Source organism: Triturus cristatus, chromosome 11 (assembly GCF_964204655.1).
Source record: "Triturus cristatus chromosome 11, aTriCri1.1, whole genome shotgun sequence".
In the NCBI taxonomy this organism is placed as follows: domain Eukaryota; kingdom Metazoa; phylum Chordata; class Amphibia; order Caudata; family Salamandridae; genus Triturus; species Triturus cristatus.
The window spans coordinates 49,596,791-49,613,958 of NC_140594.1; the positions used below are offsets into that span (position 1 = coordinate 49,596,791).

Consider the following 17,168-nt stretch of genomic DNA (forward strand, 5'->3'; position numbering starts at 1 on the left):
TGACTTCGCACGGAGGAGAGTGCTCACTCACAGCATCCCTCCAAGGGTAGAGCACAAAGGAACCAACCTAAGAGGGTTACACGAACCAAACGCCTACGAGCATGCAACACCGGTGGGCGGCAGACTCAGATTTTTCCTCCAAGAATGGAGAAAAATAACGACAGACAAATGGATACTCAACATCATACAGTACGGATACTGCATAGAGTTGGGAAGGAGACCTCCAAACAAAAAACCAAAGAGAAGGGAACACTCAGGACAAGAGCTAGCGCAACTCGTAGAGGAAGCACTACAGCTACTCCAAAAGGAGGCCATAGAACCAGTACCATTCAAAGAAAGGAACAAGGGAGTGTACTCAAGCTACTTCCTGGTACCAAAGGTGGACGAAACACTAAGACCCATCCTGGATCTACGATTCCTAAACAAGTACATAAGGACGCAAAAATTCAAAATGACATCCCTACAAGAATTACTCCCACAAATGAGAGACGGAGACTTCATGTCCACAGTGGATCTCAAAGATGCCTACCTGCACATCCCAATGAACAGGCAGCACAAGAATCTGTTAAGGTTCACCATCAACAAGGATCACTACCAATTCACAACCTTTGCATTCAGCCTAATGTCCGCACCAAGGGTTTTCACCAAATGCCTTGCAGCAGTAGCAGCGTACCTGCGGAGGGAAGGGATTCACGTGTATCCTTACCTCGACGACTGTCTAATAAAGGCAAGTTCACGCGAAAAATGCGAGGAACATGCACAGCGTGTCACAAGAACACTAACAAAGCTGGGGTTCTCAATACACTGGGTGAAATCATCAATGGAACCAGAACAAGTGAAGATCTTCCTGGGGGCGCAGATCAACACCGTAAAGAGAACGGTGATGCCCAGCGAGAAAAGGACACTAGCCCTGCTGAAGGAGACGCGTCTCTACCAGAAGGGGCGAGCTCTGATAGTGAGAACAGCGAGCAAGATCATGGGGATGATGGCGTCATGCATTCACCTAGTTCCCAATGTGCGCCTACACATGAGACCATTCCAGGAATGGCTGCAACAGCAATGGTCACAAGCAAACGGAAGTTGGGAGGATCTAGTGGTTGTAACGCACGCAGTGCAAGAAGAGATAGCATGGTGGAACAGGGAGAACATAACAATAGGGAAGCCCTTGACGCCACCAAGCCCAACGGTGACCATCACCACAGGCGCATCCCAGATAGGATGGGGAGCACATATGAACAAGCTCAGAGTGAGGGGTCTGTGGACTCCAGCAGATGCGGTCAGACACATCAACTACCTGGAATTGAAGACCGTACTGCTAGCCCTGAAGGCCTTCCAGAGGCAGCTATATAAGCAAAAAGTGTTGATACAGACGGACAATACTACAACAATGTTCTACATCAACAAGCAGGGAGGAACACAATCAATTCCCCTATCCAACCTGGCACAGGAGATTTGGAGATGGGCCATCACACACAAAATAGACCTGCTGGCCATACACCTACCAGGGAAGGACAATGTAGAAGCAGACTGGCTCAGCAGGCAGACCTCGGCATCCCACGAGTGGGAGCTCAATGGACAGAAAACTCAAAGGATATTCAAAAGGTGGGGTACACTGACAATAGACCTGTTTGCAACACACCTAAATGCAAAATGCCAAAACTTCGCATCCAGACAACCAGGAAAACTATCCCAGGGGAATGCCCTATGGATAAGTTGTTCAAGAACATTTGCCTACGCTTTTCCACCAATACCACTGATACACAGGGTACTCAACAAGTGCAAGACCAGCAACATGACACTGATCCTAGTGGCACCACAGTGGGCAAGACAGACATGGTACTCGCAAATAGTGGAAATGGCACAGGGGCCACCACACAAGTTCTCAAAAAGAAAAGACTTACTCTCCAGGCAGAACGGAGAATGTCTACACCCAGAGCCAGAGCACCTCTGCCTAGCGGCATGGCTCCTGAAGACATAGTTTGCACACCTTAAGCTACCTCAAAGCACTATGCGAGTGCTCCGGGAGGCAAGGAGACTGACCACACGGAAATACTATGGGGAAAAGTGGAAGAGGTTCACACTGTGGTGCAGAAAAAATAAACTGCAAAATAAGTTGACAAGGGGGTCAACGGTGCTTAGATACCTCACGCATCTACTAAAAGCCAAACTATGTTAGTCTTCACTAAGAGTCCACCTAGCGGCGATTGTGGCCTACACACGAGGTGAGACGGGAGAAACTTTCTTTACGTCACGAGTAGTAAAGAGATTCCTGGAGGGGGCAAAAGGATAGCGCCACCAAAGAGGATTCCGCCGCCAGCATGGAACCTCAACATAGTCCTGACGGGACTTATGAAGGCGCCCTTTGAGCCCATCCACAAGGCATCACTACAAATGCTGACAATGAAAACAGCCTTTCTGGTGGCGATAACCTCGCTGCGCAGTGTGAGCGAACTGCAAGCGTTAACGCTGCAAGAGCCCTACATCCAAATACACAAGGACAGAGTCGTAATGAGGACTGACCCACACTTCATGCCTAAGGTCGTGTCAGCATTCCATATGAATCAGTCAATACAAATACCTAGTTTCTTTCAAAACCCAGTCACAAGCGCAGAGAGGGCACTACACACTCTAGACGCTAGAAGAGCGGTGATGCACTACATCGAGAGTACAAAGGAGCACAGGAAAAGCAAGCAGTTTTTTCTGTCCTTCGCAACCAGATTCCTGGGTAGACCAGTAACGAAAAGCACCATCGCGCGATGGATCGCACTAACAATACAATTCTGCCACAAACAGGCAGGGCAAGAGCTAACGGAGGGGGCACGGGCCCACTCCACAAGAAAGAAGGGAGCAACGATTGCCTTTCTGGCAAACACCCCCATTCAAGACATATGCCTGGTGGCAACATGGGCTTCAGTGCATACGTTCACTAAGCACTACTGCGTGGATATACAAATGAACAAGGAAGCACAAGTAGGGCAAAAGGTGCTTCAACATATATTCAACGACCAACGCTCATCTTCCAACCAGCCGCCACAAAGATGACAAACCGCTACAAAGTCTATGCACGGCATAGTGAATCCAGAAAGATTCACGCTGCAAAACGAATAGTTTCTTACCTGTCGGTGTAGTTTTGCAGCTTGAAGATCTTTCTGGATTCACTAGCGAACCCACCCACCTCCGCCAGAAAGATGAGGCAGGAGAGGAAGGTGGAAGGACAGAGAGTAAAAGAACAAAAGAATACTGAAAGTGGATACATTGAAAAAGGAAAATACTAAAGAACGCCTAGGGTTAAAAAAAAAAACAAAGAAAAGGGGAAAAAAGAACCCGAAGATGGTGCCCCAAGGTGGGACTTCCGCAGGAAGCATGCCGACGTCACGAGAAGTACACCAAATGGTGGGACGTAGACGTTCACCTGGGCTACAAAAAAAAAAAAAAAAGATAAAAGAAAGACTACGATTCCGGACCCAACCACCAGACCGTGGAATAATGCACAGCATAGTGAATCCAGAAAGATCTTCAAGCTGCAAAACTACACCGACAGGTAAGAAACTATTCGTTCTCTCTCACACGAAAGCATCCATTGTGAGGAATACAGCTTGTTGACGCATTACCATTTTGATCCTGTTAATGTTTTTGACACTATATCCTGTATTTGATGCCTCATGGCTTTTCCAAGTCTCATTGTAATATTGAAAACTAGACGAGAATTGTGTTATTGCGACAGGTGCGGCTCTTCTTTCAGAAACCAGTAGGTGTGACTTTATGCTAATTCCTGCTTATTTGTAGTGGAACATCTTCTGTGAACTCTGCAAGTATAATACAGCTGTCTGCCTGAGGTTTAGCGCACTGCATTCTGCTGGTTGAATGAGGAAGACTTTTCGTGTACACTAGGCAGTCAAAGAGCATAGTGTGGCATGTTCTATTTTGTGCATTTTCAAGAACACATTTGATTTTATTTAGTCTTATGATCTTGAGGTGTTCTTTAGTTGTGGTTTCTGCTGATTTGTATTTGATATACCCGTTTCCTGAAGGTAACTGGGGGCCACACCTGATCGTTGTGCGCAGCTGTCGAATTCTGAAGTGGGAACTCGAATTGAAACGCTGGTGTCCAGGCCTCAAGGTCCTTTTGTACTATGGCCGCCAGAAAGAACTGAGGAAAAAGAGACAGGTGTAGTAATATGTTATATTAATAGCCTATATAGTAATGAGCGTTAATTACAGTATACAGATTACTTCCACTGTTGTTCACAGTATACACCATCATGCTGAGCCGGATGCAGCTGTTTGTGATGTTTATAGTATACAATGGATTGAGGTGGGTACAGGCGTTTGAAATGTTTGCAGTATATATATTACAGAGGGTACATATCACTGTTAGTATTGTATTTGCTCTTCATAGTACTGACTCAGGCACAGTGAGTTGAAGTGTTTACTTTATAAGTATTGCTGAGATGGTTATCAAAGTCTGTGATTACAGCATGCACAGATCTAAGGTAGGTTCTGTGATTTGTGAGGTTTAATGTGTACACAGCATGGTGTTAGATTAAGCAATTTCAAATATTTTCAGTATACACAGTATTTAAATGGTAAGAGATTTATGAAAATGAACAGCTTTGGATTACTTGGGTAGCTTCAGTAATTTGATTGTTTACAGTGTACACACTGGGGAGATGAGTGATGTTTCTGATGTGTACTTTGGGTGCTACTGCCTCACAGTTGCAATCTCATGCAAGTGGTTCAGTGAGCACAGAGTCCTGGCAAAATACTGCTTTGCCCCCTCTTTCATGTGGGGGAAGTGGGAAAAATCTGAACTAAAGTTCTGCTTGTATCCTTTTTCAGGAATGGCATGAGCCCAACAGCTTCAATGTGTGTATCACCTCCTACAAGCAGCTCTTCAAAGGCCTGCAGGCCTTTATGAAGATGAGGTGGAATTACCTGATCCTGGATGAGGTCCAGCACATCAAACCCATGACCGAGAAGCACTGGGTGGCCCTTTTCAATCTCAGAAGGTAACTCCTGAAAGTTGTCTCAATTTGCCTAGTTACTGGATTTAGATTAAGGGATGAGAAATTACATTTAGCTTTGTGCTGCTGCGTTCCAAAGCGTGTCTGAGGGCATGACCTATTGAGTGGCTATTTGCTTGGTGCAATATGTCACTTTGTTTTAGATGCAGTCTTTACATGCACCTTAATAGGAATTGAGTCAATCAAACATGACCGACCAGTTGGAATGTTGCAGGATAGACACCTGAAGATTTTTTTCTGATCCCGAAAAAGACTGTTACCTGCAAGAGTTCATCTCAGTTTCAGAACTGCCAGTCATTGGAGCCTGAAATTCATTGGTAGATGACAGCATTATGAAGATGGTTATAACAAGGCAGTTGCTTGCCTCTAACACATTTGTTTTATCTTTGTGTCTGTCCCAGCCAGCGGCGCCTACTCTTGAGAGACACACCTCTGCAGAACACCATGATGGAGCTGTGGACTATGGTGCACTTCCTGATCCCAGGCATATCCCGCTCCTATCTAGACTTCCCAGTAAAAGCCGGTAGTGAGGAAAACCAGGATTATGGTCACAAAGTGGTCATCAGGCTGCACAGGGTAAAGCCATTAAGCCGTTCTGGATTGTTTCCCTTACAGTTTTAATCACAAGCTAAGTTTCCTTTAGAGTTGTCAGTGTTTTTTTTTTTCAACATACCCCTTTTGTTTACTTGATCATATGCAAGTCCTGGGTAAATGAATGGTGTAGATTTAGTGTGAAAAGAAGAGTATGTGGGCTGATCTTTCCACCATTCAAATCTTGTAACTGAGTGTGAAGAATGGGATAGAGAACTAGACTGAATGGCTCTTTTGCAATTGCTGTCACTCTGTGGATGCTTCAGACAGGAGTGTGTTTGTGCCTGTTTCTGTGGTTCATGCTTGTTTAGGAGCAGAGTTGTAAACAGGGGAGATCAACTTGTGGTTTGATAAGGGTTCTGGAAGACAAGAGTGCACAGTGTTGCATCGAGATGGGATAGCTGTTGCGTAAAAGATGACGGCCACAAGATAGGCGTGCCTGTCTGCCTGCTAGAAGACAGCCCCCCTCTGTTCAGTAATGCATGTGTGACAGTCCTTAGCATACAGTGTCACCTGGTTTCATTTGACTGCTAGGTGAAAGTACAATAGGACTGAGGGTATTCAAAAGGATGAACGAGAGTCGCCAGCCCTAATAAGCCGCGCCCCAGAACAATTCGCGACTTGTTGGATGTGAATAAGGATGAGCGGGACTGGCCAGTGGATATAGTTGTACAGTGTGAGAGGAAATCTCAGCACAATGTCAGCCTGTTCACATTCTGTTACTTCTACTGCATAACCCTGCAATATGTAAGAGTCCCACATGTAGAAGCATCCTTAGTACACTTAAAAAACACGCACATACTTCAGACTGCTACAACACAGGACAGATCCGTTGTACTGGACGTTGTCACAGCAGAAAATAGTACAGCAGCAAGTTTCACAGATGCAAGAACAGCCTGTGACGCAAATGCAAGGATAGCCCTCGCACACCGAACAGACTCATGGTTGTTTTGGCATTGTTGGTTCTTTGTCGCTCCCATAGAGGCATGCTGTTTTAGAAGCATTACAAGGGAGAGGTGTGTTTGCTTAGTCGATGGACGGGGTCCCTTTCTGTCCCTTCAGTGCCTTTTGTCTCATGCTGTAGAGCACTTGGTGAAAGCATACCATAGTTATTCCTTGGCTGCAAATCACACCATTCAAAAGGAGGCATTGCTTCTCCTTCCAAAAGCCCATGTGCTGATAAAAATAAAGAATGAGAGAGAGCAGCTCTATAAGAGTACCCTCGGGTATGGAGCAGACCAGTTTATACTACAACAATGAGCATTGAGATTACAGATCATATAACGCTGTGTATAATTCAAGACGTGAACTTTAGGGAATGAAAGAGATGAAAGAGAAGAGAATTTCAAATAGCATAGTCAAAAAAGGTAAGGTTAAAGAAAGGAAACTGAATAGACATTGTAGGAAGCTGGCTCTGTATATACTATACCAAAATGAGGTATAGTGTCCACTGAGTCTAGTGGATCCCCAAAGGTTGGTAGAGGTAAAAGTAGATAGCACCTTACTCTCTATTTGTGGTAGTGTGGGCGAGCAGTAGTGTTTTATCAGAGGGTAGTGCTAAGCATTTGTGGTACACACTGTGAGAAAGTGCCCACTTTCTTGCATGGTAGGCCCCCACTTTTTGCTGAATTGTTGATGTGCTTTGACTGAGTGTGTCCTGGGCTCCTGCTAATCAGGTACCCAGAGCCTATGTTCTTTCCATAAAACTCCATTGAAGCCTAAACCCAATTGGCATCTCTGGCCACAGGTCAGACCCTGGTAAATAGCACCACAGGTACCCAGGGCACTGTGACCAGAGAAGGCCTCTAAGGGCTGCAGCACTTATTGTACCACCCTTAGAGGTCCTCTACCTTCACACTCACACACAGCCTTTGCAGGCTGCGTGTTTTGGTGCAGAACAAAGTTTAGAGTCGATATGGCATACATCCCTGTCTGCCATGCCTACAACCCACTGCCCTGGCATAGGTCAGTCACCCCTCTAGCTGGGTGCACTATACCAGTGGTGAGGGTACAGGTGCATGAGCCCTGTACCACTACAGTATCTAAGTCCATTCTAAGACATTGTAAGTGTAGTGCTGCCATTAAGAGTATATGGTGCTGGGAGTTTGTCATTACGAACTCCACAGCACCATAATGGCTACACTGAAAGCTGAGAAGTTTGGTATCAAACTTCTCAGCACATTAACCCCACACTGATGCCAGTGTGGGATTGAATGAAAAATGCCCACAGAGGGCATCTTAGAGATGCCCTCTGAAAACTGAACCTACCACTAATGTCCAGGCTGAGTTGCTGCTTTCAGCTGCCACCACTAGACTTGTTTCTGGACCCCTGGGTCGAGAACCTGCTGTTCTCAGGGCCTGAAACAATGCACATCCTGGGACGAGGTGCCAAGCCTCCCCCCGCCCCCCCCCGGATGGGCAGGGTCCACGAAGGGGAAGCTTCAAAGGCTTGCCGCCTTTGTGAGCTTCCCCAGGCCATTTACTGCTTTCAGGGAGGGGGGGGGGGGCAGCAAAGGCCTCCCTCTCAATGACACTCAAATGCTGCTCCCTGAGGAGAAGCCTTCTGCTTATAAAAGCAACAGGTTGGTCTTGACCCTCATGATTGGTCTGGGATAGGACCGCTCCTATCCCTAGCACAGAGGCATCAGTCTGCACTATGAACTGCTTGGTTTTAGTCTGGAGCGTTTAGAATTGGTGCTGTGCATATTGTCTCTTTCAGGGTGTCAAAAGCGTTTAGACAGCAAACTGTTCAGTTCACCTTTTTTGGTCTTCTTCTTGGAGGCGAGTTCTGTGACTGGAGTCACAATGGACCCATATCCTGTCACAAACCTCCTGTAGTACCCAGTCAAGCCAAGGAATGCCCTGACTTGGGTATCAGCAGTTTAGCAAAAAGTTGGGGCAACCATGCAAAAAGAGGGCACTTTCTTACAGACCTTTTATTGGGAAATTAGTTGTGCTGTCTCACCAGATGGGTAAAGATGGAATCACTAGAATTATGTCACCACACTAACCGCACCTTGAAATGGCTACTAAGGAACTGAACTGCACCTGCCTTGAAGCGAGAACGTCTTTACTAGGCCCAGCTGCCTGGAAGGCTATGCAGTGGGGTAGCTTGATGGTCTGAGAAAAACCAGAAGCTGGAAGGCAGTCCTAGCCCAGCTAGCCAGGAAAGGGCAAAGGAGGACATCTGGATTGAGGCTGCTTCATCACCTGCACAGACTGTTAGAAAAGGGATGGATTGCATCATCCTGACCCACCTCTACCCTTCCACACTTACTTGGCGTTGTGTCTGTCATTTTTTGATCATTGTGTGTATTTGCAGATGTCTTGCACTCCTCTTGGTTACGCCTAAGGCTGCTCGACCACACTACCCCTAATAGAGCACCTTGGGACTGCTAGAGCAAGCTTCTGTTTACTTATAAGGGGAACCCCTGGACTCTTTACACTGTATATCAAATTATTAGTATATCACATTGTGAGAAAGTGGCTCTTTCGCATGGTTAGCCCCCCACTTTTTGCCTGGTTTTGATGTGGTTTCAAATGTGGCACAGGGTCCCTGCCATCCTTGTCCCCTGTGCCAATGCTCCTTCCCTAAAACAACCCCCCAATTGGTACTTCTCCCTTCTGTAAGTCCATAGTAAATGATACCCTGGGTACCTAGGGCCTACAATCTGGGACCCCCCCCTCACTGGGAACATGCCACTGCCCTTGCAGGTTGCTTGCCCCTGTGAGGGAGGAAACTACAAAGGCGACATGGCATCCTGCCTGGGTGCCGTGCCACCTAGCCCTACCTGGCCATATAGGTAAGTCACCCCTCTAGAATGCCTCCCAACCCTAAGGCAGGGTGCACTATACTCCAGGTGAGGGCATATCTGCATGAGGAGATGTGCCTCTAGAAGATTGGGCACCGTTTCCCAATATTGTAAGTGCCAATGAAGCCATAGAGAATACATTGGCTGGGAACTCGAGAACTTCAGTTCAACAGCACCGTGATGGCTTTACTGAATACAGGAGTGTTGAGTACCAAACTACTCCTCTAAATCAATCCACACCGATGCCATTGTGGGATTTATTGTACCATGTACCAAGAGGGCACCTCAGGGTAGCCCCCTGAACCCCTACCAACCCTGGTGGGGCCTCTTACTGGCCCTACCAACCCTTGTGTGGCCCCTGACTGGCTGTAGGCAGCCAGCTACCACCAGACATGTTTCTGGACCCCTGAGTAGCGCGCCCCTGCTCTCTGGGACCAGAAACAATGCACATCAGAGGAGTCATGCCTCCTCCTCCAGGATGGGCCAGTGCTTGAGGAGGGAAGCTTCAAAGGCCTGCCACCTTTCTAATGCGACCCCCTCAGCCTCTGCTGCTAGCAGCAGGTGGCAGCCCCTGGTTTACACCCCTACTTTGGCCAGGAAAACCAGCAGGAAAATTAGAAAGAGTAGCAGGTGTGCCCACCTCTGCAAACCCCACCCGTAAGGTGGAGGGGGAAGTGAGTTGAAGCGCAACTTTCATTCCCCACTATTTTGAAGATGGGGGGGACCCCTCCAATCAGGGCTAAGTCTATGCCTCCTCCCATAGGAGGGTGGCATAATAGAGGATGTAGCCACCCCAGGTAAGGTGCCCATTGGCCCCATCTGCTACTTCCCTAAACGTCTCCTAAATTTAGTATTTAGGGGGTTCCCCCAGACCTGACCCTCAGATATGAGATGACCTAAGAAGAAAGGAGACACCCTGCAGCAGAAGCCAGAAGACACCAACTGGTGTGGCCCCAGCCCTATCGGCCTCTCTCCAGCGACCCTGTTGGAGTCTTGCAACAACGACCTCCAAAACCCCTAGGACAGGGGTCTTCAAACTGTGGGGCCCGACCCCACAGGGGGGCCGTGGAGCGATGCAAAGGGGGTCGCGCTTTCCCAGTCACACTTCTGTCCAGGCCCAAGGGCTTCAGCCCCCCTCCTTCCCCGTCCTGTGTCCACTCTCAGCCCCGGCTGCTGCAGTGCAACTCGAGCTGCTGGGGGCTCAGCCTTTGGTGTAACACAGGCCCCCGCAGCCCCCGTGTTGCTGGGGGGGGGGGGGAAGTTCCAGGGGGCCCCCTCAGCACAGTCCAGTGAATGCCCAGCCACCAGAAACCCTAAACTGCTGCATTCTCATGCTAATGCCGAGTGCCTCGGGGTGGGGGCTAATGGCTGAGTACCGAGCGAGGTGCAAGTCTGCACGTGCTGCTTCTCCATCCTGACAAACAATGGTGACACTTGACCCCCGACCTCCTCAGGCTGAACAGGACACCCCACCGCCCCTAAAGCTGTTGTAAATATCTAACAATATTTAAGAGATGCGGACCGAGATTAGGCATGTTAATTATTATATCCGTACACATTTTAACACTGCAAAAAAGTTGGAGGACTGGGGGCTGGTTAAGAAACCTGGGATTTTTACATAGTGGCCCAATTGCGATCCAAAACAGGCCATGGAGCAGGGGGAGGCATTGGAAATTCCAAGGGCAGTGACATGGCTATGAGAAATAAAAGGGTTTGCGTTGTTGCTTTGTTTGGTGAGGGGGTTATTCTCCAGCAGCATGATAAACCGAAATAAGGATAGCTTCCGTCTCACTTGACTTGTGGCATTGATTCATGTTCGGTTGGAGATAAGGTCAGTAAAATAGCTATAAATATAATTTCGCAGAAACGCCCCTGTGAGATAAAGGGCCAGCACCGGAGAATACTAAGAAGTGCAGGTAAGCCTTATTAACCTTCACTTTCGGGTGAGTGGAGGGAGAGCAGGAAACTACGTCTCTAAATAAAGTGTAGATGAGTTTTTTACACATACGGCGGAGCAGGGGAGCCAAGGCCAGGGAAGTGACCCTAGAGTGTTAGCGCTGGAAATAAAACAACAGCCCAGGGAGGGATCAGACCAGCCTTGACTGGTAATCCGAACCTGCTGTGATACACCAGTGCAGAGGACTCACTACGCGTGCTAGGGTCATGCACCCGGTCATTGGTGGAGTTAAACTTGCTTCACCGTCCCTCATGGGACGCCTGTCTGTAGCCAAGATGGTAATGCTGCCACGGACTTTGTACATCCTGCAGAATACGCTATGCCCTCTCCCTCCTAGGATTTTCCGGACCCTCAATTCGCTACTGACCTCCTTGCTTTGGGCGGGGGGGCGCAGTAGAGTGGCCCTTAGGACGGTCGTGCGCGCCTATGACGAGGGGGGATTGGAGGCCCCACGTTTCGATTTATATTATTATGCAGCGCAGCTCCTCCCGGCAGCCAGTTGGTTTGCAGATGTAGATGTCTGGGAGACGCGATTGCTGGCGGGCAGGGCCACGGCGTCGGACCTTCAATTGGCCTTGATGCGGGGGTCGGGGGCGGACACGGCGCTGCCCTACGTGGTGACACATACGGCACGGGTGTGGCAGCGGTTTATCGAGCGGGTCTTGGGTGCGGCACCCTTTCATAGGGATTTACCCATTTGGATCCTGGCCCCCATGGTGGAACTAGAGCGCCAGGTGTCATACCGGGACTGGAAAGAGGGGGGTTGTGAAGTGTTGGCAGACCTGTACCCCTCGGAGACCTTCCTGTCATTTGAGCAAGCGGAGGAATTTTATGGCCTTCGGGGGGGACAATACCTACATTATCAAGGGCTGCGGGCGGTGGTGCGTTCGGTTTGGCCGCAGTGCCCGGAGATGCCCCCGATGACGCAGACTCTTAATGTAATCCTGACGTGCGGCCGGGGCCGTAGACTAATTGCATTGTTATACGCGGCGATGAGGCGAGATTCGGCTCCCCCGGAGCCCCCGGCATGGGCGGCCTGGGAAGCGGATTTGGGAGAGCCTTTAGAGCAAGAGCAACGAACGCGAATCGGAGCCCTGACGAGGAAAGTGTCCTGTAATGCGCGGTTTAAGCTCACCCATTTTAATTTCATGCATCGCACTTATCTTACCCCGAAGGCGCTGAGTAGGTTTGGTACGGGCAGGGGGGGACGAATGCCCTCGGTGCGGCGCAGCAGGGGCGGGGTTTTTACACCTGGCCTGGGACTGCCCGCTGGTAGAGAGGTTTTGGGTAGGAGTGGTGGGCCGCGTTGCGGCCGTTACTGGCCTCCGCCTCCAACGGACACCCCTACACTGCCTGTTAGCCCTGGTTCCCAAACCTAGGAAACGGAGACTGGCTTATAAATTGCTGCAGTTAATGTTGGTTTTGGCGCGGCGTCGGGTCGCGATTACCTGGATGGGTTGGAAGGCCCCGGAGCTCGATACGTGGCTCAGGGATGTGAGGGACTGGTCGCTGGCGGAAGAAACACATATGCAGTGCTCTAGGAGGGACGAGAGGTTGCAGGAGGACCTTCTGGCGTGGCGAGTCCTGTGTATGGAGGGGGTTGGCGGAGGAGGGGCAGTCGCCACAGAGTGAGTCGGAGGGGACGAGTGGGGAGCTGTATTCCCCGCTATCTTGGGAGGGGGGAGGGGTGAGGGGTTGAAGGTGAGGCTGATCCTGTGCGGCACTGAGCAGGGCTGGCCCGGATACTCCCCCATTATAGCCGGGGGCCTGCCTCACTCCCAGGTATTACATCTGTATATGTTTGATGATTGGAACTGTATGAGCTGCTTATCTCGTATGTCGGGGGGAGGGGGGAGAAATCTGATTGTCTTGAAATGAAAAATAAAGTTTTCAAAAAAAAAAAAAAACTTGCTTCACCCTCTTTATCAAAACTTAATTGGCAATTCATTGTGTCATAATGTAGCCCTTTGCCCGCTATTGAAGAGATGGTGGCATGCACAAACCTCTATTCCCAGTGTATGCACAAGCCTCTATTGCCAGTGTGCTGGCACAGGCTTCGGGCGCTCTCCTTCACGGCAATGGCAGCTCAAGCTGTGCCCTAGCACAAGCCTGTCCTACTGCTAGGGGATAGAACTGAGTCTATCTGGAAAGAACCAGAGAGGATGATGGATAGAAGGACATTGGCACCGACTGGCACAGGTGCTTTGGACTTCAGAGAGACTCCCTGGGGGAGAGTGCATCTTCTGAGGGCATCTGTGTGACACACCAGCACTGTCTGGAGTCAGCTAGGATCAATCTCAGTGGAACCAAACGCTGGCTGGAAGGAGGCCCAGATACCCTGGAGGTCCCACACAGCTGAAGCCCCACTGGAGGTAGAGATCTGCAAGAGTGAGGCAGAGATACCCTGGAGGTTCCACCCAGCTGAAGCCCCACTGGAGGTAGAGATCTGTAAGAGGGAGGCAAAGATACCCTGGAGGTCCCACCCAGCTGAAGCCCCACTGGAGGTAGAGATCTGTAAGAGGGAGGCAGAGATGCACAGGAAGTCCCACCCAACTGGAGGCACAGGCTTGCAGGATGGTGGTGCAGTGGAGTAACACAGGCTCCTGCAGCCCGCGGTGGTGCGGGGGGGCTGAGTTGCAGGGGGGTACTCTCGTTCGCAAGCTCCTGGTAGAATCCGGAGCGGGGGCCCCTCCATGCGCCTTACAGAGGGCCCCCTCAAATTTTGTTACGCCACTGGGCTCAGCTGGGCAGTGTCTGGAGTCTTATCTCCAGCAGGCCCGAGTTTTTCACAGGTCTTTAAAGACCATTTGCATATTTACATGCCTTTATAAACGGGTTACAGAGGCTTAGTTTTTTTCCTGGTTCCAGTACCCTCTGGGTCCCCACTCTGCCTATTCCTTACATTTGTATTTTACATTTACTGCTGCAGTGTGAGAATGCATTTCATGAAAAGGAATATAAAGTAGGGTTGCCAAAAGAAAAATGCCTGCTGCATTTTGTTTAAAGAGCCTGCAAAGACCTCCTCTTGACACTAAATAGACTTATAAATAAAAAAGTATGTATGCATTCGTTATGTGACTTCTGTCTTTGTTCTCTTTAATTATCAGTCATGAATCATTGAGGCAGCCCTAGAACACAATTAAAAGTGCTTTCTATTTATATTTGCTGTTCGAACTATGCACAGATAGGTGCTGAAAATATGGCTTTAGGTGACAGCTTATTTATGTACTGTCTGGGCCATCAAAATAATGAGCTGGCAACCCTAACCATAGGACTGGAAGTTTGTTGCAGGATCAGCACATTATTTTTTTGTCAAGAGGGGGTCCTTACGCCTCAAAATATTGACAGGGGGGTCTCGGCATCCAAAAGTTTGAAGACCTCTGCCCTAGGAGGACTGTTGCCTTTAATAAAGACTCCAATCTCCCGAGGGCAGCAGCTCTGTCCAGAAGAAACCGAGTCAAAGACTCCGGATTCTGGCAGATCCGCATCCCCAACCCACTCTGCACCCGACACCCACGGCCTATGTCTGAGTGGCCCACCTGTGCAGTGATCTCGGCGATCCTGATCTTGTGTCCAGTGTTGGCTTATCTCTCGTGCCCTCCACGGCGGCACCTGCAGTGTGAATCAAGAGGCTTCCTCGATCGCCTCTGGTAAGAAGATTACAACGTCCAAAGGCACCCCTGCACCTGAAGCCCCTGTGCCTTGGTGAGCTGTACCGATGGTGCCCCTATGACCCCTAACATCCCAACATACTCTGCTGTTGTTGGTCTTCCTCCGGTACCATGCCTGCAGCCTCTTTGCTGTCAGGAAAATCCTCATTGAAAAGCATTGGTTGCCCGACGTGGCATTTGCACCCGGCAGCCCCTGTGCCGGCGCTGGCGGTGTATGTTGGTGCTGCTTTGTGCCTCCCCCTGTGCTTGTGCTAATCCCTCAAATCTTGGTCCCTCCAACGGATTTACTTACCTGCAAGGAGTGTGGTTCCAAGCACCCCCTGTCTCCTTTGGAAAGCATTTGGTCGAACTCCGAGTTCGAGGCATATGAGCTGCAGATTGTACACTTAGCATAGGTCGCCATCTGGTGTTGGGCCCGGATGTTTGCAGTTTGTTTTTCTTCTTGGACCGTGCTTGGAAGTCACGAGTTTGGTGACTCCTCCTTCGGTCCGTACTGCGCATGGGCTTCGGCTCCATCCTCAGATTGTTTTTTTCCGCCATCGGGCTCGGATGTGATACTTCGTGCTCCGGCTTCGAACTTCTACGGTTCCAGCCTCGACGGAAAATCCTCGATTCTTCGAGTTCCTTCATCATCTTCATCTCTCGAAGCGGCACTTTTTCCATCCCGTACATCGACACCGGCCTTCGGGCCCTCCGCGACTCCGGTCCCGGCCGATGGAAAGGACTCCGTTTAAAAAGTGCCCAGAATGTGGGTCTAAATTTCCCCACACCGACCTCCATCAGGTGTGTAACCTTTGCCTCTCTCCGGAACACGAGGCTCGAGACTGCCCCGCCTGCAAGTCTTTTCGATCGAAGAAAACGATCCGAGATCGAAGGGCTCGACGCACCATGGCGCACTCATCCTCGACAGTTCCACCGGATATCTTCGGAGACGACGCCGAAGCTTCGGGGCAGACACACACCGAACTGGGAGAAGACATCGTCAGCGCTTCCGAGGCCGACGACTCCGACCTGGAGGACGTAACACCAGGACAGCGGGCCGTGAGTACAATGCCCCCTCCCAGCCCCGCACCGAAAACCAAAGAGACTCCGGTTACTCCCTCGCCTGCCGGCCTGGGCAAAACCAAAACCAAAGCCTCGATCACCCCACCTTCGGTCCCGGTGTCGAAGCACTCAAAGTCTCACGGCAGCTCGGGATCGAGCCAGCCGACGCCCGGTGCCGATAAACACCACTCGGCACCGAAGCCTGCAAAATCCAGCTCGACTCCGAAACCACCGGTGCCGAAGCCTGGACACTCGGCGCCGACCAAACACAAACAGAAATCGGTCGGCACCGACGCTCCGGCGCCGAAACAGCATTCGACGCCGAAACACACGGAGACCTCCAAAAAGCAAGGCGTACACAGAACATCGAAACCTCCGGTTCCGAAATCGCCGGTGCCGACAGACGACTCGGCGCCATTGGCTCTGTTTACACCAGACCCTTTACAAAAGACTTTGTCCAGAGATCCAAAGACTGGCCTTTTGACTGTGATTACTAAGAAGCGTCGCCTTGAGGCTCCGGCTCCTCCTCCTCCACCCAAAAAGAGGGACTCAGCTACTTCTCCCCTTAGAGTACCCTCCCCACTGCCACCCCCCCTCCCACCACCACCCCCTCCACCTTTACCTCACTACGATCCGGCCCCATCCCCAGATCCGGATGACGGGGACCCGGACAATGACCCAGGGGACGCCCCAATGGATCCCACTCCACCAGGGACCCCAGATCCATGGGAGGATTATAATAACCCTGATGTACCCAACGTACCTCAAGACGACCTATACCCATCAAGGCCGTCTCCTCCAGAGGACTCTTTAGGGTTTCACCATTTAGTGCAGAGAGCAGCACACTACCATGGGGTGGACATGCACATGGAACCAGTGGAAGAAGACTTCCTACTGGATACATTTGATTTACAAGATCGTTCCACTGCTATTTTACCCATGCTTAAGGGTGTCACCAAGCACGCTACAGAGGTATTCAAAGACCCTGTCAGAGCCAGAGTACTAAACCCTAGAATAGAGAAGAAGTACAAGGCGGCACCCACAGACCCTGCATACATCAAGGGCCCTG

At 50.1% G+C, this 17,168-nt stretch overlaps 1 protein-coding gene across 4 annotated transcripts in view; it reads left to right on the forward strand.

The window, feature by feature from the left end:
• EP400 (E1A binding protein p400) overlaps positions 1-17,168 on the forward strand; it is an 852,236-nt gene that overhangs the window by 183,565 nt on the left and 651,503 nt on the right. For all 4 annotated transcript variants that reach the window (XM_085634324.1, XM_085634328.1, XM_085634325.1 and 1 more), the window contains 3 exons: positions 4,032-4,168; positions 4,840-5,009; positions 5,426-5,600. In XM_085634324.1, coding sequence (XP_085490450.1) covers positions 4,032-4,168; positions 4,840-5,009; positions 5,426-5,600 — 482 coding nt within the window. The remainder of the gene's footprint in view (positions 1-4,031; positions 4,169-4,839; positions 5,010-5,425; positions 5,601-17,168) is intronic.